Raw genomic sequence first — 26,544 nt, 5'->3', positions numbered from 1 at the left:
TGTTTTTAATTGCAAATCATCTCCTGTGGCCTTTGACATCAACATATCATCATTTTTTGTGCCCCCCTCCTTTTTTTTTTTTTTTTTTTTCTTCAGAAGGAACACAGCGTAGGCATAGGTCAAAAGGAAATGGCAGACTTTGGGTGGAGAAGATGTTACATGGAAAAATTTAGGTGCATTGGCACTTGCAAGGAAATGTGGTATTTAAATAGTTCAAACAGATTTCCCCTCCTCCTGCTGCATTTTACTCAAACAGTGCTTGTGCAACCAAGGAACTGCACTCTCTAGGGTGTAACTAGCCATGTAGCAAATCATTACACTTGCATTTGTGTGGTGGTACCTAAAGACTTCCACAGACTGGGAATAAACAAGTCAGTGATTTGACTCAGATTATCAATGTGTCTTAATTTTAAAGAAAAGCCAGTAGCTGCTCTACAGGATAGAGAAGATCGTTCAGCTAGATAATTTCAAATAACATAGGAAGAGGGAAGGAAGTGTTGAAATGGTTACTCCTGTTGTACTGGAAAACTATATAGTAAATCTTTTAATAGTGCAAAGTATCTCCTTATGCCTTTGTTTTATTATTTTTCTTTTGTATTGGGTAAGACAGTGATTCTGCAGTCTCTTTTCCACCTGCCTTTGGGGTGACCTGCGTTTGCACTTGAGTGGAATAGTCAGAAAACCTTTACAGTTTGCAAAATGAGGCTTGCAAACAAGGCAGAATGCTTTGTACAAAAAAAATATGCTTGAAATATGACACAAGTGTTTTTGCTGTCTGTTGTAATTAATGACTTTTTTCTTTAAAGGGAAAAGTAAGTTAAGTTTTACATAATCGTTCTGGATTTAGTTGATACAGCTGAGCAATTAACAAACTTGTTAACTCTTTGTATCACGTTATAATGAACGCTGTGTACTCATTTTGTCAGCCTTGTAAGAAAGGCAGATATTGCTTTTGCAGAGGAGAAAAGCCATTTCCATCAGAGGTGACATAAGGGAATGACTAAGACAAAGAGGCTCCAGCAAAGGCTTGTAGAGCACCTTTTATCACACAGACAAAAGGACAAACTGATTCATACTGGATTAATGTCTAGAAGGGTGGTCAGACATTTAACCAGGGCTAAGGACACTGAGCAAATTTTTACTGAAAAGGAAAGAAATAAACTAGTCAGATAATCCCTTTAGGTGTAGCGTAAAGAGAAGTAAACAGAGGCAGGACATCCGGGAAGAATTTTAGGTGCCTCGGACAGACTGTGAGCCTTGGAGTACCTAACCAATGGGAAACAGGGGAGGGAAAAATTCGGCCAGGATTAGGAAATAAAAACGTGTGTTTCAAGAATGAAAGTGTGCCTACTTGCTAGGTCACTCACTCTTGCAAGAACATGAATAAAAATGTGCTTCGCAGAGGATTCTGCCTGAGCCTGTTTCATTCAGACCGGAACTTACTTCTCACAGTCTGATAGACACATGCCATGTCTGAAAACTTTTAAACCAAGTTTAAGGAGTTGGGGATCCAAACCATTAAAAAAATCTCAATGCTGGATCAGATTGCTTCAAATTTTTAATCAAAAAAAGATACTTCAGTATTTGTTTCCGCTAGGCATAATTACTGCCTTTGAATTAGTTGAAAAGCTCCTTCTCTACTCGGCTTTTAACACCACTTCTAAAACATAGAAATGATTTGACTTTTCAATGCTGAGAGATGACTGGTTGAGTGTAAAAGCACGTGTGGTGAAAGCAAACTGTTCCACAGTCCTCATAATGCATTGAGCAGTTAAGTTTGAGAGCAGAGGATTAGGTTTGGGACATATTTTCTCAAAGAGCAGAAAGGAGAATGTTGAAAATCGATTTGCTACAATGAACAGGTGTGAGAAATGCTGCTGGAGGATTTGGCATAATTTTTGCACTCTGGGATGGCTGCTCCAGTTAATGTTTCAGTGCCTTTATTGCCATTGTGCGTACATCGGGAGATGCATTGTCTCCCATGAAAGGGTAATCCAGCCTGTTCAATAGTAACAACTCTTTTGCCTTGAAACAGTGAAGTATCAGATTTTGCAGGATGTGAGACAAAAGGCTCCTTTGCTGCTTCTCAGAATAAGGTTGCAATTGTCACGTTTCTCCTTCACCAGCGTGCCTGGCACTTCAGAGTATAGCTCAGACTTCCCTTTGTTAATGGAAAAGAAAGAGGATCTTTATGCTCTTCCGTTATTGGTAGTTTTTATTTTCATAATTCATTTTGCTATTTAGTACACGTGACTTACGCCTAAATCCCCTTCAGGATTTAGTGTAGAAAGTTAGGTTTCAGTTAGCTGAAACTTGAGCAGCCTTCTCAAAAAATCCCTGTTAATAAAAAAAAAACTAAAAAAATAAATCATGCCAGCTTTGTGAATACTCCATACAATACAACACAATTGACCAGAAAGCCTGGGAAAAGAGTCGAATGCCGTTCTGCCTGTCTCAAAGCAAACCAGAAAAACATGGTAGGTAGAACTGCTGGTGAGGATGGGCCAGGCAGTGATGTTTTTGGCAGGCTTTCCTCACTGGTTGCTTTGGAAAAAGATGGAAACAATGCCAGCAACTGGGGGGGGGGGGGGGGAAGTAGCACCTATCACTTCTGGGTGATAGGTACAGAGATCTGGAGCAGTCATGCTGCTTCCAGGCTTCTCAGCAATGAGAAAAACCACGAGGTCTGCTGAACGAGACGCATATGACTTTCTTACAGGACCATTCCTGATGCACCTTTACTGGCAACCGAATCCCACTGTGAGCGAATTAAGAGTTTGCAGGCTCTAGAGAGAGAGTTAATTAAAAGTGTTGACTGAGTTTCATCAGTGTGAATATAAATAAAATTGGTTTTGGTATTTTACTTACTGAATTTAAATGCTTTTTACTGCTTCCAGTGTGGAAGGAAGGCTTGTCTCTTTCAGCTTCTTTTCCATAAAGGAAAACAATGAGGAGTTTGTTCAGCTTCTGCGTGCAGAAGAAATACATTTAGGCATTCTTTGCATAACTGTGGGGAAGAAGGGGTTGCTAGCTTTGTCGTTGTTCAGCTTGTTTCTTAATCACATAATACAAGTTAACTGTGAAAAATACCTAGTGGAACTATTGAAGAAATGGTCTGTGCTGTACTGTGTTTCCCATACACCAGATGCTCTTGAGTTTAATTTTGTTGAATATATATATGCTATTGTTTCAAGCTGTTACACCATGGCAGATGACCAGTAGCAACTGAGTGATGGATGCCTTGTAAATGGCCACAGTTTCAGAGGCTGTTTTTCTTAAGAAAGCGTGTGGCTTGGAAATTCTTTTTTGTTGTTGTTGTTTGTTTCTTTTTTTTTTCTTTTATGTATTGTACTCTGTATTCTGAAAGCCTGACTTTTTTTTTTTTTTTCCCCTCTGTATGTGTTCCAGTGACTTTATAACATGCAAGACACTGATGCCAGGGGGAGCTCCCCTGCTTTCCTCCGGCCGCAGAACGGGAGCAGTCACAGGTCTTCGGGGTACGTTCCGGGGAGAATTGCCCCTCTCCGTCCCCCACCGCCTTCGCAGAGCCATGCTGCAGCCGAATTTACCTCTGCGAGGCAAGAAGCCCGGACAAGACTCCCATCCTTACCAGTGGATCAGCACCGCCGCCAGGCAGAAGCTGCCAGGCATAAAAACACTCTCATTTGCTTTGCCATTTCTAGCCTTTCACTTTTTGTTGCACTGGGGATATTTTTGGGAATAGCTTCAAAATATGCTCCAGATGGTAAGTTCTCTTGCAAACGAAATCATCCTAGAAGTTACGGTCCCCTTGAACGTAGTTCAGTAATTCAGCATCAGGATTAGTGTTAAAAGTTAAGTGCAAAAATAGAACACTTACAGCAATTTTAACAGAGAGAGAAGCAGTGTTTGGGGGCTAAGATCAGCTCCTTTTTCTCTTATCAGTGTTATTTTTATATGTTTTTACTGTGAATGATTTGGTTTACTTACATGAAGCAAACAGGCATAGCAGTAAACAGTAAACAGTAAAAAAAAAAAAAGACTACTGGTGAGGCAGCAAGAAGCATGAATGTTGTGTACATGTAATTCTTTTTGTCTGCAGAAGAAGCTGTCTGATAACGTTCACACATTGCAGACAAAATGAAATCGGGTCTGTTTAACCAGTAACCGAGAAAGGTAGTAAAAGAGCGTTCAAGTAAAAACACTGAAAAATCTGTGAGAATTTACACCAACATGTGTTTCCTTTGTTAGTACACAAATTGGGCAGGGACCTTTTTGATCTATTAGCCCTGATTATTTTTTTTTTTTTTTTTTCAGATGATCTTAGAAAACAGGGCAAGTTTCATAGAACTTGGAAAACTTGCCAAATGTGTCAGTGGTTATAAAGCATCAACAGGTGATGTGATAAACCACTGATCACTAAGTGTACATCCCTCTGGCCAAATACTGCTAGGAGTTGCTATGAGGTGCAGTTGCTGAAGGTTGGTAGTATAGGGTGGAGCATGGGTTGTTTTGTTGTTTGGTTGGTTTTGGTTGTTTTGGTTTTTTTTAAGGCAGAAGTTAAACGGGGTTTTGAGTAGGAACTGTTGGTATTGTAACACAACAGACTTAGACTCTTCAGTAGCTTTTGGCATAGTAACCCAAAAGATTCAGTTTCCAAAGTCAGTGCAACAAACGCTGAACAAATTAGATAATCAATTGAAGATTTCAGATGACAATAGAAAATGAATGTGCACATCTAACTGGAACACCCTTGGCAGTGGCACCTTCTTCTTGGTTGAAGTTTTCCTAATAATTGTGAAGGAAAACAAAAAAAACCCGAGGGAGTAGTGAATGGAAAGTTATTGTGATGTTGTGACCCAGACCACTGGTAGCGGGTACATATCTGCAGTAAGTACTTTGGTTACAGCCAAGTTCAAGAGAAGGCTGAAGGGTGACTTAACCAGTTGACTCTGAGAAGTACTTTGGCGGGGGGGAAAACATCTTTCTGCTTTGATATCAGGACTGTAACTTTTAATTAACTAAAAGTTGTAGATTTTAATGTGGCTTTAGTAGAAGTGAGGTGTTATCTTGTGCTGCGGGATATGTAAAATAATAGTCCCTTTATGCTCTAAAAGCTGAAAATGTGAAGGAGTTTGCTTGCCTTTTTTAAAAGTGTAGGTGGTTTTGGAATGGTTTTGCTTCATCTGCATTAGTTCATTCCAGAGGCATTGAGTTGTGTGGATTTTTTTGCACTGAATGCATGGTCAGCACGTGGTTGATGGATCACCCGAGGTACTGAGGATGTTGCAGGAAGAGTTGCTGTGATTTAGTAGATGGGCTTTTTTTTGTCTACGGTAGTGACTTAATGTAAGGACTAAGGAGTAATCCAAGATAGCGAGTGCTTTCCTTCAGTGTCCCACTGCGTCTCGATGGAAGTCAAGGGCAATTTTCAGCATTAATTTTTGCATTGTGTCTTTCTGAAGTTTCACAGAATCATAGAATGGTAGGGTTGGAAGGGACCTCTGGAGATCATCTGGTACAACCCCCCTGCCAAAGCAGGGTCACCCAGAGCAGGTTGCACAGGAACGCGTCCAGGCGGGTTTTGAATGTCTCCAGAGACGGAGACTCCACCACCTCTCTGGGCAGCCTGTTCCAGTGCTCTGCCACCCTCAAAGTAAAGAAGTTCCTCCTCATGTTTAAGGGGAACTTCCTATGTTCAAGTGTGTGCCTGTTACCTCTTGTCCTGTCCCTGGGCACCACTGAAAAGAGCCTGGCCTCATCCTCCTGACACCCACCCTTTCAGTATTTATAAGCATTGATAAGATCACCCTCTCAGCTGTCTTTTTTCCAGACTAAAAAGACCCAAATCCCTCAGCCTTTCCTTATAAGAGAGGTGTCCCAGTCCCCTAATCATCTTGGTAGCCCTTTGCTGCACCCTCTCCAGCAGTTCCCTGTCCTCCTTGAACTGGGGAGCCCAGAACTGGACACAGTACTCCAGATTTGGCCTCGCCCAGGCAGAGTAGAGGGGGAGGATGACCTCCCTCAATCCTGTATTATGCTTTCAGAAAAACCCAACATGCACCTGTAGAATCCTTTGGAAACCCTGACATAAGAGAAGCACCAAGGAAAGCCTGTCTGGAACTGTAATCTTGCAGTGTTGTTGCCGCAGCGGCTCCCCAAAAGTCTCCCAACAGGTTGAAACGTTGATATGCTCAGCTCCAGCCTAGCACACGTGGTGCTGCAGCCAACGGCACCAGTTCCAGCTAGGTGCGTTCTTCGTAAGGGCTAATTGGAAATCCATATTGTCAGTAATTTTGATGGCTGTTTAAAAGGCAGTGGAGGGAATGTGAGACTTAGCACTAATTGTGTGTAAATCCTAAACCTCCGGCGTACCTTCCCCAAAGGGAAAATGATACTTGTCTGCATTTCTGTTCCTGCCTGTCAGCTGCTTTCTTTCTTCCTCCTTGCTTTTATCTTCCTGTCATCATCTTTTTTTCCAAGGAGTCCTGAACACTGGAGATCAGGGAGAGCACTGGAAATGCAATTTCCTTCCTCGTTTCCAAGGGCTTGTGCCGCAGGGTCAGGATGACAAGCTGGGGAGGTTCTCGAGGAAAAGTTCTGCTTGGCCTTTGCAGCTCTCCGCTGGAGCTTGCCCAGGGTAAACAGGATCCTCAGAAAATGTAGCTGCCAAACTGTGATAAACTTCTGCTAAGCATAATATAACACTGATAACTTTTTCCCAGAGGGCTTAAAAACTCCAGACTTGGTGGCTAAGCAGGTAGAAAGCAACTATTTAACTACATCTTGAGAACTGTTTCCTGCCTTTTCTTCTGCCAAATTTCATATCCATGCTCCAGCACATGGAAGGTTCTAGAATATTTTTTTTTTTGGCAGGGTGGTTTTTTGTGTGTTTTTTTTTTCCCCACCATTTGGAAAAATGTCACTTCCCCCCATTTCCCAACTCAATTAGAAGCAACTAAACCTTAAGGAGAGCCGACCCGACCCGTTTCTATAAAAACGCTTCAAAGCAGAGGCTTGACTTGGAAAATTCTCAACATGAGTGGTTAAATTTGGCAAGGCCAAAACTACCTAACATTTTCTGGTCTATGCTTCTGTTTTTGTTTAACCCTAACTGCAGAGGCAACGACTGTGGTCTGTAAAATCTGATCAGTAATTTTGGAGGTAACATATGGTGAAGTCTTAAATATTTGATGTTTCCCTGCACCCCACTGCAGTTGCTAAGGGAGAATTTCAAAATACTTTTTCTAAGCACATCTGATCTGATTGCCAAAAAGTTGATCCACCGTGCTTCAGAAGCAAGCTCGCATTGTAGGAGCGCGTATTTCTGATGCTGATGGCTTCCTTGCTGGATTGTAATGTAAAATAGATATAAATTGTTATTTTTTTTCCGAGTTATTGTGCTGTAACTCTTCTTTCTGACTCAACAGAAAAAAACACACTTACTAGTTCTTCTCTTCTGTGAATCACGCTAAGCAGAAATGATCAGGTTGCTGACTCATGGTTTCCTCTCATTGCCCTTTGCTACCAGCCAGGAAATATGTGTTTCTTCACAGTGCTTGTGTGTGTGGTGTCTGGGGGAAGGGGTTTAGTGACTCTGCATGAGTCAGGCAATAGACCTGCATTTATCTGGGGAGTGCTCAGCAGTCTTGCTGGTTGCGATGCTTCTTGCTTTTTGGCTTTCCCTCATGTGCTGAATTTGATTTTTCTAAATGCTGTCTTCTTAGGATCCCCCCCCAAAGATTTTCTTTTGTTTTTATTTTTATATTACTGCTTGGATGCCTTTTGCCCTTGTGCAGTTCTGCTAATTTTTTCCCACTGGTAGTCAAATCTTGGTTTATGTGGGTTTCCTGAGTTGGAAAGGATTTGAAATGTGGAGAGTAACACCAGAGGAAAAACATTTCTGTCAGCAAAACTAAGGCTGGCCTGTGTTAAACTTGTGGATAGGTTTTGCTTTCTTTAGATTTTGCAAGAATGGGCTATTACTAACAGCTTTTTGCCCCCAAAGTTGCACTGCAGATGTGTGGGTGCTTTTCTCCAGAAAATAAAACTTGAAAAGGCTATTTTGACTCATACTCTGTTGGGCTGGTAGCCTGTTTATTTTGGCATCTTTTGGGTTGTCTTTTGCTTAAGAAAAACACTTTCAGTCCGGCTTTTCTTTTGGTAATAAAATCAAAGGAATATATTTCCCGTTTTTGTAGTATGTCTGTGCTGCTGCGTTACTCAGCTGCTTAATATGCTAAAGATGTGCATGTTGTAAATACCACACCGCTGTTAACTTCGCCTGAAATCGCACAACCCTGTTCACTTCTTGCTGATTCTCCTGTTCTGGCCTCACAGTATGGCGTTATTGCCTGTGTAGCACCAGTCCTTCATCAGGGTTTCAGCAAGGATTGCGTGTGTCTCTGCTCTCGCGTGGTTTGAAGCTGACTTCCGAAGGAGCACAAACCATGAGTTTAGACCCAAATGTCGTGTCTCCCAGGAAACTGCTCTAACCAGTGAGGTATTATACCAAGTATGCTAAGGATGTCTTGTCCCTCTTTATCCCTTACTGACAAACCTACACTGAAAGTAGCAATTCGGATGCTTAAAAGCAAGAAGGGATCAGCCTTTCTTACACAGCGAGAGACCTTGAGGGAGGCGAGATGTTTAGATGCTTTACAACCGTGTTGGTAGCTGGCCTAGGACATCCAGTGCTCAGTGTGCCTGCTGTGGATCCGCGTGCTTCCCACTTCCCTCTCCTCATCTGCTGGAGTTAGTGTAGAAAAATCTCAAAAAAATCAGATGGGATTCAGAAGTGCCTACCGTCAGTAGTGTATGTTGACAGTTCAGTCTGTGGTCATCAGTAGTTTAATTCAGTGTAAGAATGCCTTCCCACCCTTGAGAGTTTAGCAGCCTTTCAGATAACTTTTTGGCTTCTTGAATACAAACAGTAGCATCAGTGGCTGCAGTGTTGTAACCACAGAAGGTGGTGGGAGTCGCTTGTGGGTGACCGACTCTGCCTTGCTTGTGTTCATCCTGGTGCTGTCTTGATTGACATGATGATGCTTGTTTTTCAAAAGCTGAATTTCACATTGTATTGCAGAGAATTGTCCTGATCAGAATCCTCGTCTTAAAAACTGGAGCCCTGGAAAAGATCCTGAAAAGAGAGTTTTTATCAAAAAAGGGGATTTGTTTCGTCTGAACTCAGACGCCACAGTACACTCTATAGTTATACAGGATGGAGGTATGAAATGGCATGATGAACATCATGCTTCAGTTTACTGCATAGTTTTTACTTCTGTGATTACGTGAAAAAGGTATTGGAATTTTATGTTGCTGCATATTGATCAGTTCTCCTGCTTTTACTTTTCAGCCTGCTGTCAGGCCAGGAATATAATTAAAAAGATGAATGAACACTGTAGAGTCTTTTCAGTGGAGCATTGGCGTGGTTTTCGGTAGGGTATAGTAAAACAAGGGTTGCGTAGTAGCCTTCCTTGTACAAGATATGATTTGTCTTCTGATGGGGACTGTGGTATTTTAGTAATTCTACCATACAGACAGAAGAAAATAGGAATAGACTGACCAAATTCTTAGAAAGATAAATCATAATTGGCAGGAGGTACTTTCCCAAATATTCTTAAACATATATAAGAGCATAACAGCTTAATTAATGGATGTGAAAAATAAATCTGTAATTTTTCTGTTGTTCTTGTTGCAGAACTTGGTTCTTTGAGTCTATCTGAATTTTGCTTTGACTTACATAATTTTTTCTTTTTTCCTTTAGGATTACTTGTTTTTGGTGATGATAAAGAAGGTTCTAAAAATATTACCTTGAGAACTCGATTTATCCTGATAAAGGATGGTGGAATGCTTCATGTTGGAGCAGAGAAATGCCGCTATAAATCCAAAGCAACTATTATTTTGTATGGGAAGTCAAACGAAGGTGCTGATGTGCCAGAATTTGGCAAAAAATTTATTGGCGTGGGCCCTGAAGGAACGCTGGAGTTGCACGGGCACCAGAAGTTATCGTGGACTCTTCTGTCAAAGACTATGTATTTCTCAGGGCTGGCCTATGGTCATTATACATTTAAAAGGAATTTTTCCCGAGGACTAAATGTGAGAGTGATCGATCAGGACACAGCAGAGATTTTGGATGTGCTGAAGTTTGATACTCATGAATTCGCAGAAGAAAGCTTGAAGCTCCAGAACTTACTGAAAAATGGAAGTCCTGGTCGCATTGTTGCTATTGCTGTAGGAGACTCAGCTGCTAAAAATCTACTGGAGGAAACCAGAGTGACCATTCAAAATCTTCTGGGGAGTAAATTTGTTAGAGGATTGAGTTACAGGTAAATAATTTATTTTCCTTCCTGTGCAGAGTAAGGAATAGATACAGATTCTGCTGCCTTTTGGGGATTAAACTTTGGCCGTGTCTGTTCTTAAAGTCTTCAGAGGATTCTTGGTGTTTCCTGTAGCACTGCAGTAGTAGTGTTCAGTGTGCAGTATCTTGATAGCGCAGAGACTGACAGTTACGGGTATCTGTGTGATAGACTTTATTACTTATTCATAATTGCTCTCTTTCACTGTTCTTTACAGAACTGTGTGTGAGGAATCTTTTTCTCATTCAAACGCACCGATAGAAAACAGTTGCTAGGTGAAGCTTTTAATGCATATGATTTTGTCTGGAGTAGAAAGGAATGCCAAGCTAGAAACTCAATACAGGAAAGGGATGCTAATCCAGTATATCAAACAGCATCTTATTTCATACATGTACACTGCTGAAATGAAAGTACATTACCCCTCCACTGATTCTACAAGGGAACTGATCTGTAAAAGTATTTTGTTACTGAAGTACACTTGTAAGGTGTTTCTGTATCTTTTGACCATTCTTTTCAGATGGTCTACATGGTTTGGATGGTGGGATAGTAGAAGAGATACAAGAGGAATTATTGCAAATGACTTTTTGCATTGTATGTTCTGAACTTGGCTTTGTTCTGCACAGGGTTAGCAATACAAGCAGAAGGGACACCAAGTCTCCCAACTAATTGTCAGTCTGTTCTTCAGCTTCCATTAAGATGGTGTTGTATAACCTGCTTCTGTTTTCCAGGATATCGGTCGTTTAGTTTTTCCGTTCTATTCTTACCCCTCACGATCCTTCAACATCTGGATTCCAGTTAGTTTCCTCCTTCTGCTTTGGCAGAGGTGGGATGAGAGTCCGGATGGCGTGTTCTGACCTCGGTTCCCGTCAGGAGCACGTTTGTGTCTAGTGGCTTTGTAAACCTGTGGTCGTGGGATGGAAAGTGCTGGCAATGCTGCCCCTGAAGCAGTTTGGTCGGAGGTGCTGACACCTGTACATCCCCTAATAGGTGCCACCTTTCGAAAGCAGGGAAGCCCATGTGGCTGCTGTTCAGGTGTCTGGACAGCCAGCCCCGACCTGGCCTGGAGGTGTGGGTTTCTGGTGTTGGTCTCAGCCATGACCTCCACGCTGGTTTGTCTGAAATGAGGAGGTTCAGCCCGCAGCTGGGAAGAAGCAGCCTCTCTGCTGAACTGATTCTTGTCTGTTTTCATTAGCCGGTAGAGGCTCTGTAAGCACATAAAAGTGGCTCGTTCCACTGTGGAAGGCGGATGAGGAGCTCTCCCCGAGTGGTCACTGAGGAAAAGCAGGGCTGTGACTGTAAAGCTAGTGAAGTATATTTCAACATGGGGGTGAATACGCCGTTACATCCCTCTCCTCTTTTGCCTCTCCCTGTGAAACAGCATGCATTAAAATATCTTGATAATTATTTTAAATGTTGGTATATTAAATGTTCAGTTTGTTTGCTGCTATTACTGAAAAGCTAGCCCAGTATGTACTATTCCTGTGGACACATTAGCACTAAACAGTTTAGTTTGGCCTTTTAATCCCAAACAATGAGAACACCATGAGGGCACCGAAATAAAGGCAACCAGGTTGAAGGTAGTTTTAATATCTGACTTTGAATCAATCATTGGCAACACACTATAGTCCAGCTAGCTGATGCTGTTTTCATTTGGGGCAAATGATTCAACTTAATGATGCAAAATTGTTCAGCTTTTTAATAGATGATCTCGACTACTTCCTCTGCACACATAATTATGCCATTACACAGCAGTAAAGGACAGCAAAATAGTCTTGTTTTTTGACCTTGATGGAAGCTTTCTGTGGCATGCGATGTGTTTTTCATTTCCAAAAACTTGGATGCATTGAGCAGAGCTGTAGGAAGGGGAAGCAGCATCCAGGACAGTTCGCTGTTGCATGCTGGTGTTTGGCCAAGTAGGTGATAAGCTGAGGGGAGGGCCAGTGAGGGGGGAAAAGCAAAAAATCCTTGGTCTCAGCCTCCAGAAACATCGGTGACACCTTGTGCAAAGGTTGTGTGACTGTATGTGGTTCCTTTTCTGGGTCTGCGCATTTTGAAAGATTCAAAAGGTATTGCCCATCCAGTACAGTGATGGCCAGTGGCTGGCGCTGGCTGTGTCCATCCCTCCCGGCCTAATGCACGTGCCGCCTCCTGGGACTCCTGGCCCTTGCGCTGGGATGCTGCCTGCCACAGCGCCATGATGGCAGCAGCCGCAGCTGGAATGTGGACACCGGCTCCTGGTCCTCCTGTGCCCCAGTAAAGCTGTTTGGGAGTAGGATCCTGTATCGCTTCTGTCGCTCATCTCATGCGATGCATTTTTTGGGAAAAGTGTATCTTGTTGGATGTTGTACTAAAAATGTATGTGAAAGTCTTCTCCATTAAGAGCTTTTTGCTCTTTTATATTTGCCAATTTGTATATAGGACACCCAATTATTTTAAACTTTGTTTCTTTTCAGTGAGGTCTGCCCATTTTTCTTCTGCATTTGGAAGTTGCATTTTAAAATTATTTTGGAAGAGCAGGCAAAAGGATTATATGTGATTTCTGTGCTCCTTGTCTTGTCCTTTACCTGTTTGTAAAGAATTTGTTAAGGACCGTTCTATTTAAACACTTGCTTACGTTTTTCACAGGCAAGCCTGGGCTTTCGTTGGTGTCATAGGTGGTGGAAATTCTTCCTGTAATGAATCAGTGAGAAACTATGAAAATCACAGCACTGGTGGGAAAGCTCTTGCTCAGAAAGAGTTTTTCACAGTGGATGGTCAGAAGTTTGTTGTGAGAGCTTACAGCGAATGGAATGATGGTAGGAAAGCATTTTGTGAAATCCTGCAGTTGGGGAAGCAGTAAAAAAAATATTGTGTGTGCTTTTTTCACTGGAACTGTTGATTGCAATTTAAATTTCTGAGTGCTACTGTAAGTTTTTTGAGATTTTTTTTTTTTCCTTGCTATGGATGAAGCGTGAGGACACAGTTCTTCAGTACAACCTATTTTCTCAGTCTGTTTGTGTACAGGATGTGAACAGCATAACATTAAGAGTCTTCATTTTTAATATATTTAGATAAGAGATAAGGGGTCTTACAAAAGGCTGAAACAGACTTTTTTTTTTCTTGCCGCTTAGTAATTTTTCAGCCATGTATATTTTAAATGTAAGCTTCTGAGGTGGTGATTATGATCCTAAAAAGAAAATGTGGTAGAAGCCAAGAGAGATCTTTTGTTCTTTAGAATTTTCTGTTGCTGTTTGATGCTGAACTTTACACAGCTTTTCTCATACCAAGTTGAATCTGTGGTGTAAAGAGCCTGGAAGGCCTACTACTCATTTGCTTTCATCCTTTACTGATTTCTGTATTTAAGATATTTTTGATCTGAGTTTTGCTTTCTAGGGACAGTCATCTTTTTCTGTTTGTAGAATCACTAACCAATATTGTATTTGCCTTAGAAGATTTTTTTTTTTTTAAGCTAGCTGGGTATTTATTCTTTAAGTAATTGAGCTATTTGCTACTACTCCTTTACTGTCATTACAGCCCTGTGAAAAAAGTATATATATATTTAAAAAAAATAAAAATCCACCAACATGCATCTTTTACTTGTTGGTACTGTGGAGTTAGGGTCAAGAGTAAGCAAGATTGCTGAACTTAGGCAAATCCATTGCCAGGCAGTGAAATAGCATGTGTGTGTAATTTTGCCTGCCAAACTGTTTTATCATAGAATTGTCTAGATTGGAAGGGGCCTTTAAGATCGAGTCCAACCATCAGCCTACTCTGCCAAAACCACCACTAAATCATGTCTCTATTAGTTGTGAATTAAAAGGAAAGTCCCCCTACTTTTTTTTGCCAGATCCTCGATTAAACGTCAGAAAAATGTCACTTGAAGCGAGCAGAGGTAGCTGGACCTACAAATTGTTGCCATATGATATTAGGGGTTTTTTTTTAAAAAAAGTCATAGACTATTTTTTTTTCCTGTCACTGTTCTTATCTCTTCCATTTGTTTTTTTTGATATCCACCAAACAAGCAGGCTGTAATGGTATCTCATACTGGCACATGTCAGAGCAAAATTGTACTTAAGAAGGCTTTGGAGCTTGTGAAATCTCATAACACTTCGTATTAGTATCTTCTTGGAGATGGTGTCATATAAAGGTGAATATAATCTTACATTGTGTTTACTTTTTTTTTTTTATTAGGTGTCCCAATTTCAGGCTTCCAGGTGGAAGCTGTAGGTGGAGTGATACTTAATCTTCTGGATGATGTTAGTAGTTGGGCGCCTGGAGACCGGATTGTGGTCGCAAGCACAGACTATTCAATGTATCAGACGGAGGAATTCACCCTCCTTCCCTGCCCAGAGTGTACCAAGCATCAGGTCAAAGTTAAAGGTATGAGCAGTCACAACTTGAAGAAGCGTGCGAAATACTTATTAAGAGCAGTGCAGCCTGTTCATATCTCTCTCTCTCTCTCCCCTTCTCTCTCTCTCTCTCCCCTTCTCTCTCTCTCTCTCCCCTTCTCTCTCTCTCTCTCCCCTTCTCTCTCTCTCTCTCTCTCTCTCTCTCTCTCTCTCTCTCCCCTTCTCTCTCTCTCTCTCTCTCTCTCTCTCTCTCTCTCTCTCTCTCTCTCTCTCTCTCTCCCTCTCTCCCCCCTTCTCTCTCTCTCTCTCTCTCTCTCTCTCCCCTTCTCTCTCTCTCTCTCTCTCTCTCTCTCCCCTTCTCTCTCTCTCTCTCTCTCTCTCTCTCTCCCCTTCTCTCTCTCTCCCCTTCTCTCTCTCTCCCCTTCTCTCTCTCTCCCCTTCTCTCTCTCTCTCTCTCTCTCTCTCTCCCCTTCTCTCTCTCTCTCTCCCCTTCTCTCTCTCTCTCTCTCTCTCTCTCTCTCTCTCTCTCTCTCTCTCTCCCTTCTCTCTCTCTCTCTCTCTCCCCTTCTCTCTCTCTCTCTCTCTCCCCTTCTCTCTCTCCCCTTCTCTCTCTCTCTCTCCCCTTCTCTCTCTCTCTCTCTCTCTCTCTCTCTCTCCCCTTCTCTCTCTTTGTTGCTGTATACAGGACCATGTACTTCTCCTTCTCCTTGCTGTAAAATTGCTGCGCACAATGTCAGGTCTGCCTCACAGCTTACCATACTGACTTTCTCTTTCTCCTGTCTTCCCAGGCTCATTGAACAGTTTAGTTTTCTTCCAAGGAGATTATGCTTGTTTTACTTTCTTGGCTCCTTTTCACTAGTTCTCTTTATACGTGCTTAAATGGCTGTTGTGGTGATTACCATTTCCTTTGACTTTAGCGCCCTTTCCATCTTTTGAAGTGCTATCATTATAATTTTTTCTGTTGTTATTAAAAAAGGAGGAGGGGGGGAGGGAAGAAAAAAGAAAATGTCAATGTTTGAACTTTTTTCTTCCCTTTTCCTCAGTTTCCCCTCCACCCCCTACCAGCAAAACGCATATGAAATATGTGGCGCTTCCAAGCCCCTGCTCACACAGGATATCCCTGAGTAGTTGCAAACTGTTTTTCCTTTAGGCGTGATGCACGCAAAATGGTCACGCATGTTGTTGACTGTTTCCTTTTTTATTATCTGAGTCATTCTGCTTGACTTCACGAGAGCCTCCCATGGGACCAGCTGCCCTGCTCTGCTGGCGTCTGTGTTTCCCTTCTGCCACTCTGTGCCCCATCTGTGCCAGCGCCCTCCTCCCTGGTGGCCCACCAGCCTCAGGTCCTGAGCTTCCCCTCTCTCTCCCTTCTGGTGGGCTGCAGTATCAGTTTCTAGCACAAACTAACTAACACTGTTCTGCAGCAGCTGATCAGCACTCTTCAGGGTCTGGTTTTCTCCCATTCACCTCTGTACGGTGCGACTTCCTCTTCTTTGAACCATTCTGCCCTTCTCTTTCTCCATTCTCAGAAGTTTTGCTGTGAACACGCTCAAATTTTCCTGTTCCTATACCTTAAAAGACTGACTGTAGGTGCAGTTTGCATCCCACAGCATTTGCTAGTATGGGTCAGATACAGGTTTTGCTGCATTGTGAAGATATGGAAAAAGTGTCTCTAAGTTCACGTTATATGTTGGAGAATACCCGGGTGTGTGAAGCCGCAGAGCTGGCTTAGTGCCATTGGGCATGACACTTCCTGGGCTTTGGTCTTAAGTGTCCCACGTTTTGTTTGTTATTGGGCACAGCATTTTAAAGAGCAAGCTTAGCTTGAAGGTTGTAGTATGAAGTTTAAGAAGGTTTTTGTCACCACTGAACAGTGTATGTGCAAATTCCATTTCATCTTGGAATTCTTGTACTGTGAAAAAGCAGCTGCTTTTAAAGGATTTAAAAAAATAAAAAAGGAATTGTTTTTTTTTTTAACAAGATACAAAGTATGGCATAAAATCCAAAATCTTGGCTTCTTTTTTTTTTGTTTAAATAAATGCTATCTGAACTATATATAGATCTTTAAAAGATGTTAAAGCAGATGAACTGGCCTATCTTAGAATCACAGAATCGTAGAATTGTCAGGGTTGGAAGGGATGTTAAAGATCACCTAGTTCCAACCCCCCTGCCATGGGCAGGGACACCTCCCACTAGACCAGGCTGCTCAAAGCCCCATCCAGCCTGGCCTTGAACACTGCCAGGGATGGGGCTTCCACCACCTCTCTGGGCATCTTGGGTTTTTTTGCCCCCAATATCGAGTTTATTTTGTCATAGTTAGAGATACTGTTTAAAAAAATCCCCAAATCACCCTATATATTTGTTCTTCAAAGAATGAATTTTTTATGGAATGGCAAACTTAACATGCTGAAGAGCTCACCATACTTTTAAATTATTTCTTGTATTTTTTGCTAAGTTTTTAGCTATTTTGGCACCTTTGTAGTAAGAAAACTAAACAGTATTCTTTTGCAGAAAGCCTAATTGCTCCTTCTTCACTTGATTTATGTACGCTAGTCAAATATAGAGAAAAACAATAGGTAAGCCTTCAAGGAGAGGAGTGCAGTCCCATTTAAAGACATCTATTGTCTTTTCAAATCCTCAACGGCAGGTACAGAATTAATACCACTCTTGGTTCTACTTCGTATTGTGGTCATGACCAGTTTAGGCTTGTATCCTTTTGTAAGCTTTGAAGGGATAGTGACAGTCTGTATTCAGGCTATCAATAAATGGGAAAAAAAAAACCAACAAAAAACAAGGGCGGGGGGGGAAATCTTTTTTAAAAAAAAACCTCACATAATTTTTTTTTTTAAGTTTACAGGACCAGATAATTTTCTCAGTTTGTATAGTTTATGCGTCCTCAGAATAGCTGTCTAAGAAAGAGCAAATTTAGGTAGGAAAGCAACTCCTCTTTTCTTTCAGAGAGGGTTGGATACAGCATTTTCTAAAGGTGTTTTGGCCATATTTTCAGTTCTTAATTTTTCATTGGAATGGATTAGGAGCCAGCATCTTTTAAAGCCAATCTACATTTGTGTTTCATTAAAGGTTTTCTAGATACCTTGGATTCATTTAAAACTTTCTTTGTTTTTGGTCTGTTCTGTTCACAAATTATTGGACTGAGATTAAGATGCACTTCCAAATAAAATGTTGGTATTTGTTTAGGATTAGTTGTCTTACTAAAATAAAAAATATGTAGATGGCACTTTGTTCTGGAAGGAAACATGGAGTACCGCACTTGATTTGTCATCTTGCAACATGCTTAACTATCATTGAGTCAACTGCAGTCTGGAAGGGGGGAATTTGCTTGGGGTTAGCTGGGTTAATGTTTGTCATCTCACAGTTTTATGCTTTTTGTGTGCCTTAGCACAGAAAAGCTAAGAGAGAGCAGCACGTTGAGGTATTAAAATGCAGGGGGTTTGTTGGTGCGATTAGCTTGCTTATATGAAATAAGTTTGGTTTGGTTTTAATCAATGACAACTCTTTTTTTTTTTTTTTTCTTTTCCTTCAAAACTGTTTTTGGGCAGAAAATCCACAGTTTCCGCATGTAGGAGAAATTATTGATGGAGTGGACATGAGGGCAGAAGTCGGAGTTCTTACGAGGAACATCTTAATCAAGGGGGAGACAGAAAATACCTGCTATCGTGAAAAGGAGTGTCAGTTCTTCAATTACGATACATTTGGTGGACATATCAAGGTCTGGAAAACACTTTAAAGTAGCTTTCTGTCATGTAAAGGCGTATCGAGGGCAAAAAGATGAATGCTAAACATGGAGGGATTTGAAAACTTCATATCAATTCATACAGTTGCTCTGTGTAGAAGTCACTTCGTTCTCAGCTTTTGCAAAATTATGTTTAACTCAATAGGACTTAGTCTGCAGAATTGGAGGAAGGGATATCAATGCATGAAATGTTGTGTGGCAGGGATTAAACCTCATAAGTGACGTCCATGCACGTGTATCCTGTAATACACCAGAATAAAGTTTGATCTCCCTTTTCTGGCTTCCCTGCTTTCACTGCCTTTCTCCTTCCCCAAGTGTTGAGCATTGAATCCTAGAGATCTGCCTCATCTGAAATTGGGCAGTAGAGAGGCATGGAGAGGAAAGAAACGGAGTTGGACCATGGTGGTTTTTTATTTAATTTTTTTAAAAAATTGAAAGTAGTAAGGTTATGTAAAGGAAACTGCTTCTAATTTCTTGTATTACCATAAACATAAAGAAAGCTGGGACACAGTAGTGATTTCGAAACTAATATTTAAACTTGTATTTACACATGTTTTTAGATGAAAGGATTGAGCAGCAGTGACCAGCTCTTCACTGATGCTGGAGAAGTTTGAGTTCTTTTATTTTAAATGCAAATGCATTTGTGCTCATTCTGTGCTGGTCACAGTTTGAATTTCTCTTTCTAATATATTTGGATGCAGATTTCAATTTTATAGTGGTGGACATAATGGTGGGAAAGAAAATATGCCGTTTCCCCACTGTGTGGCAGCTTTTGTTTTGTGAAGGCGAAGTAGGTGGGCTCAAAGCACTCTTTTGTGTTTAAGATAATGTAATGAAAGAAGGTAATGACAAGCTGTGAATCTTGCAAAGAGTGACCTTGATTGCCACAATAGCACAAATACAGCAGACCCCTGGGATGTCTGGAAGATAGAACAGAAAACAAACATTTTGAGTCATCAAAGTTGTTAAACAGTTCCCAGGAGACGGTTCAGAGTAGCTGAGTTTCAGCTGCCAAACCCAGACTTCAGCACTAAAAGCATTTTCGGCTTATGATAATCTTGCTGCTCAAGCAGAGGGAGCCGAGGCACATTAGCAAATGTTAATGGCCTCAGGGGTTTTGGTCATCCTGGATTTTCTGCTGGTCACGGGGACAATAGCATAAAGGAGGCTTGGTGGCAGTGAGGAGAGGCGTTGGTTCGAAGTTATACAACCGCATTAGTGCTTTTAAGTGTTAAGAGTCAGAGATCTCAGGGATGCCTATCTTTGACCATCTGTCTGCATTTTAGGTGTATAAATCTTAGGAGTGCAATTAGAGGAGAGGGGGGGAAAAGTCAGTATTACTTATTTCCCCAGAGTACAAAGTACCTATGAAAATGGTTATTTTTGATAAATGCCCACTACAGGTAAGTTAATGAAATAATAAAAAAGGGTTTTTTCTCAGCTTAGCTCCTGGCAGTTTAGCTGTTGCACTTGGTTTCTGGTTTTGTAGCAGGTTAGGTGGAAGAAAATACTTTTGCTTTCCTGTGTTACTAGTACAGCCCCCATTTTACTTTAGTTTAGGTAGTGTTACTGTTGAAGCTGTATGATTTCAAAGGCAATTTCGTATCTTCCTTAACAATGAAGTTCCTCTGGACTACTGTGCCCAGTTTTGGGTTCCCATTGCAAAGAGGATGTAAACGCACTGGGGTATGTCCAGTGAAGCCAGTGTGTGGGTCTATGTGATGATGGGTGAGGAGCAGCTGAGAGAACAAGGCTTGTTTGGTGTGGGGAAGGCAGAGAGAAGGGATCTCCGTGCCGTCTTTAGGCACTGGGGAGGGTTCAGGGAGGCCAGAGCAATTCTTGGAGGTGCGCAGTGGTAGGACAAAAGGCAATGGGACCAAGCTTCCACAAGGCAAATTCTGCTTGGGTACCAGGAAAATTAAAGGGAAGAACCAGTTGACATCAAACGAGCATCTCTGTGGCTGGAGGTATTCCTTGGGCAATGTACTGAGCAGCTGTCTTTAAGCTGACCCTGTGCTGAGTGGGTGATTGGACCAGGTGTCTCAACAGGTTCCTTTGAATCTGTATTATTCTGTGGTTTTATTCAACTAAGCCTGTCCCAGGTGGGCTACGCTGGTACAGCTTCTGTATAGACAGGCCCTGGTGTGGATGGCTTCTGTTTATTTGGACAGTATGTGGTTATACATAAAGAATATTTAATGTGCCAGCTGGTAAAGACCAAACAGTGAAGTGTGGCAATGTGTCTGGTGAAAATTGACTTGTTTAGCCGTATGGGGATTTAGCTTTTATGAAGGTTACTCTTTTACAAGGCAGTAACAATTGTTCTAACTCTTGCTGTGTTGGCCTGTGGTAACTGTGTACCTCTAACTTCTGTACATCTGGTGTGGATGATGTATTAACTTACATTTCTGTTGGTTAAAAAGCAAATAGTTGGCTATTCATTCTGGACTTCTCATTATATTTTAGATTTTTAAGAATTTCACATCTGTTCATCTCTCCTATGTGGAATTGAAGCAAATGGGCCAGCAGCAGATTGGGAGTTACCCTGTTCACTTTCACCTTTGTGGGGATGTGGATGAAAAAGGAGGTTACAGTTTTAAGACATACCTGGAAGGTCTTTCCATTCATCACTGTTTTTCCAGATGTGTGACTGTTCATGGAACTAATGGCTTGCTGGTAGGTGCAAGGAGAGTAAAACATACTGCGTTATAAAGAGCTTTTAGAGGAAAAAATAGTCCTCTCCGTTCTTTGACCTTAATGCTCAACAATGTTTTTGTATTGCAACAAACAAATGAACAAGTACAAACAGTATCTTACTTCTAACAGTTCTTGCCATTCTGTTTTCTCAGATTCTTACAGGCAGCTAAGCTCTCCAGACATAGTAGTGTGTTTGTAAGGGATAAATAAAACTGTGTGCTTGAATCATCTGAACTGCTGATACTGAAGCTTCACTCTGCAGCTGTGCCAAGACAGTAAAACTAAATGGTACTTGTCAAATAAATCTCAGTAAATGCTATTGCTACTGACATAATGAACTCGTATTTCTGCAGATAAAGGACACCATTGGCTATGACACACTAGGTCACTGTTTCTTCACAGAAGATGGCATTGAGCAGAGGAATACTTTTTTCCACAACCTTGGGCTAGTCACGAAACCAGGCACTCTTCTTCCTACGGATAGGAACAGCAGCATGTGTGTTGGTATTAGGGATAAAGTGTATGGAAGTTATGTCCCAGTGCCAGCCACAGACTGCATGTGAGTATTTCATGGTGAAAAAGTAAAACCAAACCAGCTGCAGCAGTTAAACTGCTGATAATCTCTTGACCACATAAGATGGGAACATTTTTATGTATAATTTAATGAATGCAGACACCTTAAATGTAGTTCACATAGTGGTGGTGTTAAAAAAAATAAAAATTAGCATTTAGTCTTTTATTGAAGAGAGAAAATAAGTTGTTTTGTAGGAAGGTTCTTGTTTTTGCGATGCTTGTTCAACAGACTTTTAAGGGTGCATCTTCTGTGTAAAGGCATGCAATTCTCAAGTTGTCACTACTATTTTTTCTGCATACTACTAATCTCTTGGAGAAGCTTGTTTTTTAACAAGTTTATCATTGCATGAAGTACCTGAACAACATTAAAAAAAATACCGTGAATTGAACTAAAAAAGGAAGCATTTTTGACTGCTAAATGAGGGGGATTGTGAATTTTATTTCATATGTGAAGTAGTGACTTCAGACATCAGTTTAACTTTTTCTGATGTGCTTGTTACAAAGGGGAGATATTTCTGTAGGAGCTAGAATTTTTTCATAACATCTTTCTGAATAATATTTCAGGGCGGTTTCGACATTCTGGATTTCTCATCCCAACAATCATCTTATAAATAATGCAGCAGCAGGTTCACAGGTAAGGCGTATGGATGTAATTCAACAGAAACTGTTCATGGCAGTGGTATTTCTAAAACTGGCATTTGGCATTTACACTGCCAAAAATACACACTTTTTTATTTTTATATATGAATATGTTCTTTTTATATTTGGCAGAATATTGGCATTACAAGTGCTGGGTTTGTCTAGGTGTGCATTTAAGAGATGCCAAAAATCTTTTTTCTGGCTGGAACAGAAGAGATATCTTCCTCTTTGTAGTTAATAGACCTGACAATAGTGTCAATGTGTGTACATAGAAACAAATCTTTTATTTCCAAAGAACTAGTGCATTTCATGTTAAGGCTTCTGTAGCTTCTGTAGGTTGTTGTGAGTTTACTGTGTGACTGCTCTGCAAGATTTCTCTGCATAGCAGTAGTCATTGGAATGAGAAATGACTACAAAAAAAAGTACGTTGTGTAAGAAACAGCTAAAACACTTTTATTGTCAGTCATTAGTCACTTGTCCCAGCAGTGACTACTGATAAATGTTTTTACTTGTTGTGACCCTTATGTTGGTGCAAATCTCTTGTCACGGTTGCTTGCAAAGTAAAGCTGGACTACTCAGTGTGTGTTGTGGAGGAGGGGGCTGAAGCCTCTTCTTCGTTGAATGAGAGGCTGAGATGTGTGTGGTTTTGAGTGGATTTTTCTGAAGAGATCAGTGGGAACGGAACACAGGGAAGACTGTTGTTGCAAAGGCTCCAGTGCAGGAAGTAGAGTATGAGCGTGTGTCAGTTTCTTCTTAGGCACAGAGTACATAATAAACTGCTCTTAATAGAACAGAATTCAAAATATTTAAATTATTTGAAATACCTAGAGTATAAAAAAACAATTAGAAAAATTTTTTCTGCTTTTTGTGTGGCCTGGCTTTTTTTGTTTGGTTTTTTTTTTTTTTGACAAACTTTTCTGGTTGACTACCACTAGGAAGGATCTGGATACACTTAGCAAATCAAGCTGATTCTTCTCTTCCCAACACAGTGTCTTTCCACTTACCCTGCTTTGTGTAATATTCCTTTACCTTGTTTTGTCATTGCAGGCTATGTTAAAGTAAATAGCTTTCTTGATCTGATGCTTAAAACCAGCAAAGTTTTTTCTGCCTCTGTAGAGTATCACAGTAAATTTTAACTTCTATTACCAGAACGTGCCTGGTCGGAGTAACATTTGTCTATGTTACGAAGCTTGCCACTCTGATATACCTCCCATGCATGGATCTAAGCATATTGGTATAAAGGGACTACAGCTTACGTTGTTTCAGAAACAGAATACTTCAACTGTGTTGATAACAAAATCTGCACTATAGAGCTTTTGCTGGTATATAAAATATAACAATTCACCAGCAAATAAAATAATTCCATTGCCCCACCCAGCTCCTTCATTACACAATGAAGCCTATTGTAAGGGTGTTTCGGCAATAGATGTTTCTTTTGTTTGAGTTGTATATGAGAGAGAGGGTTGGAAAAAAACCTTTTTCATTTTTCTGAATGCTTGCAAGTGCTTCAGGAGCTTTTAAGTTTATTAAACTTTTTTCCAAGCATCAGGAAGTGTTTTGGATAAAAATTGCTTGAGTTTGCCAAGCACAGAGCTGCATTTAATTATATGTGAAGTAACATTTTGGCATTTTTATTAATGGAACAACCACATTTGCTTTGGAATTGTTAATCACCAGCAATGTCAAAGTGTGTCATCATTACGGATGGGAATATGTTACTGAGAAGCAGAATTTCCAGGACTGTTTGGAAAATTAGTACGTCCTCAGAGTGAAATGCGTGAAATCCTTTAAGTCAGAGTGAATTTCTTTATCCACATTTCTTGAACATGAGGATGATGACCATTTTTCATGAGATGGAACACTTAGTATGCAGGGTTTCTTTAGCCGCTGTTTAACGCTTTACTGTGCCTTACGTGATGATTCTTTTTTATTATTATTATTTTATATGGGCACAGAGCGTGTGGTCAGACAAAATTTTTCATGTTTGAGGTATCTGCTGTGCAGGTGCTGTTGCAATGCCACCTCTTGTGAACCCCGATGTGGTTGAAAGGGGAACTTTTATGGGTCTCATTTAGCAGATAAATCCAGCTTCTTTAAGACCAGGGATGTTGAAGAAGTGGAGAAAATGAACAGACGCTGAAATTATTACTGCATGTTATTGGCACAGTGCTCTGAACTGGCCAGACTTCTTGATGTGATTTTTTTTTTTTTTCCCTTCTTCTGAAAGCTCTTGTGGGTTTTTTGGCTGTGTCATTAAATTCTGATGGGAGCAGAGATGAACAAACCTTCGTCAGACTGTAACTGTAAGGAGGAGAGGAGCGGTTTTGAGTATTTTACTGTAAATGGTATGATTTACTAGTAAACAAAGGAAAATCAAGCGTGTGTGATGAAATGTAACTGAAATGCAAAAATTACATTAACTCCGTCACTTTTCTGATTTGAAATACAAGAGAATCTTAAATGTGTGGCTTTACATGGCTCTGCTGAGAAGCAATACACTTCTTAAGTGCATATTATTCACTAGAATATAGCCTTATTTGCAAACTTCTGCTTTCTCGCTGGTCTCTCATTTGGAGACTTCATTTTGAAAAACATATTCTATTGTGCACAGTTGGTTTGGGCTATGTTCTTACTTGCTTTCTTACTTAAAATATCCAAGTTCAACTTAGTGTATGCTGATTTTGTGATTTAGATGCATCAGTGGTGGTAGTAGTATCAGACTCACTTATAAGTAATGTCATTCTCTACTTACTTGCAGGATGCTGGAATATGGTATTTGTTCCACAGAGTTGCTACAGGAGATTCTCATAGTTTAGCCATTGAAACCAAATCAGAGCTTACACCCCTAGGAATCTTCTATAACAACCGGGTTCATTCTAATTTTAAGGTAATGTACTATCTCATTAAAAAAAATTCAAGGATTGTAACTATTCTATGTTAGGACTTGTCTGTTTACATTTCAAGCTGGTTAGGTGGTGGATTCATGCTGTGTTTGAACTGCATGATTCTATCTAGGTGTTGTAGAATGGTGTATATCGGCATGTGTATGGTTTCTTGCCACAATTCAAGTAATCACTGTGTATAATGTGCTTGTAAGGGACAAACAACTAAAATCAATTAATACGTCTAATGAAACACACTTTCTCAGAAGTAGCATTTTGGATGCTACACCCTTACTGACCGCATTGTTTTCCACTCTGACGAAAGCTGACCCTTGCAGCATCAAATTTTATTACGGTGGTTGTTCATCTAATAGCTTCCTGGAATAGCTGTGACTTGTTTTCCTGAGTTGCTAATTTACAGGAACTCAGGTGTTTGCACACGGTAGCAGTCTCTGACTAGAGATTGAGCTTCCAGGTCGCCCTCAGGAGCCCACTCATTGGCAAGAGTTAGAGGGTTCTCCGCGTAGATACAGGCATTCAGTATTGTTTCATTAATGTGACTTTAGTATCTCTTCCACATTCGGCTAAGTGAAGTTACAGTCCCTACATTAATGACTTCATTTGGAATCTAGCTGCTCTGTGTGTGTACATATATGTATAAAAATGTAATGACAGTTACAAAGCCACCTAGCTTTAAATATTTGTGTTTGAAGCTTACCTAATAAAGATCAGGATCACTATTGCTTTTTTTTTTTTTTTACCAAGTGAAATTGATTTTATTTGACAGTTGGGTGTCTGGGATACCAAGAAATGATGCACTGTTTTATAACAGTTGTGTTAATGGTGTGTTTGGGACTGCAAGGCATTTGTTCAGATTGGAATTAAAACATACTGCATACAAAAGTGCATTGTAAAGAAAAAAAGTGTTTCAGCTGTGTGGCTCATATTATCTTTAAACAAGAGTATCAGTTCGTGTTCTAAAATTCCGTGTTAAAAGAGCAAACTCCACTAGCAGGTCTGAGGATCTTCTTGTGTAGGAGCACTCAGTTGTAATCATAATTTGGATCAGAGGTGAAAGGAGCTGCAGGTATTTGTGTATGTAATTCAGGTTAAACAACACAAATGCTTCCTTCTACTTCTGTTTTCTCAAGTAAATTATTTCATGCTGGATTATTAAGTTTCAAGTTGATGATTGGTTGAGCAAAAACCAGCTTCAGTGGTGAAGGTAGTTTACTTTTAAAGTGAAATACAAAGTATTTTTCACAGTGTTGTGGTTTTTTTTTTTTCCCATTTGTGACAGTATTTTGAATTCACCACAAGATTGACTTCCATAT

At 40.5% G+C, this 26,544-nt stretch overlaps 1 protein-coding gene across 1 annotated transcript in view; it reads left to right on the top strand.

Annotated features, from left to right (window-relative positions):
- The window catches only part of CEMIP2 (cell migration inducing hyaluronidase 2), a 51,081-nt gene that overhangs the window by 9,682 nt on the left and 14,855 nt on the right, over positions 1-26,544 (top strand). The window contains exons 2-11 of the mRNA XM_074570250.1: positions 3,409-3,745; positions 9,065-9,205; positions 9,746-10,307; positions 12,963-13,132; positions 14,508-14,696; positions 18,226-18,395; positions 20,886-21,095; positions 21,470-21,675; positions 22,254-22,323; positions 25,087-25,215. Coding sequence (XP_074426351.1) covers positions 3,421-3,745; positions 9,065-9,205; positions 9,746-10,307; positions 12,963-13,132; positions 14,508-14,696; positions 18,226-18,395; positions 20,886-21,095; positions 21,470-21,675; positions 22,254-22,323; positions 25,087-25,215 — 2,172 coding nt within the window. The 5' untranslated portion in view covers positions 3,409-3,420. The remainder of the gene's footprint in view (positions 1-3,408; positions 3,746-9,064; positions 9,206-9,745; positions 10,308-12,962; positions 13,133-14,507; positions 14,697-18,225; positions 18,396-20,885; positions 21,096-21,469; positions 21,676-22,253; positions 22,324-25,086; positions 25,216-26,544) is intronic.

This window comes from Larus michahellis, chromosome Z (assembly GCF_964199755.1).
Source record: "Larus michahellis chromosome Z, bLarMic1.1, whole genome shotgun sequence".
Taxonomy (NCBI): Eukaryota; Metazoa; Chordata; class Aves; order Charadriiformes; family Laridae; genus Larus; species Larus michahellis.
This window is presented reverse-complemented; position numbering and strand designations above follow the sequence as displayed.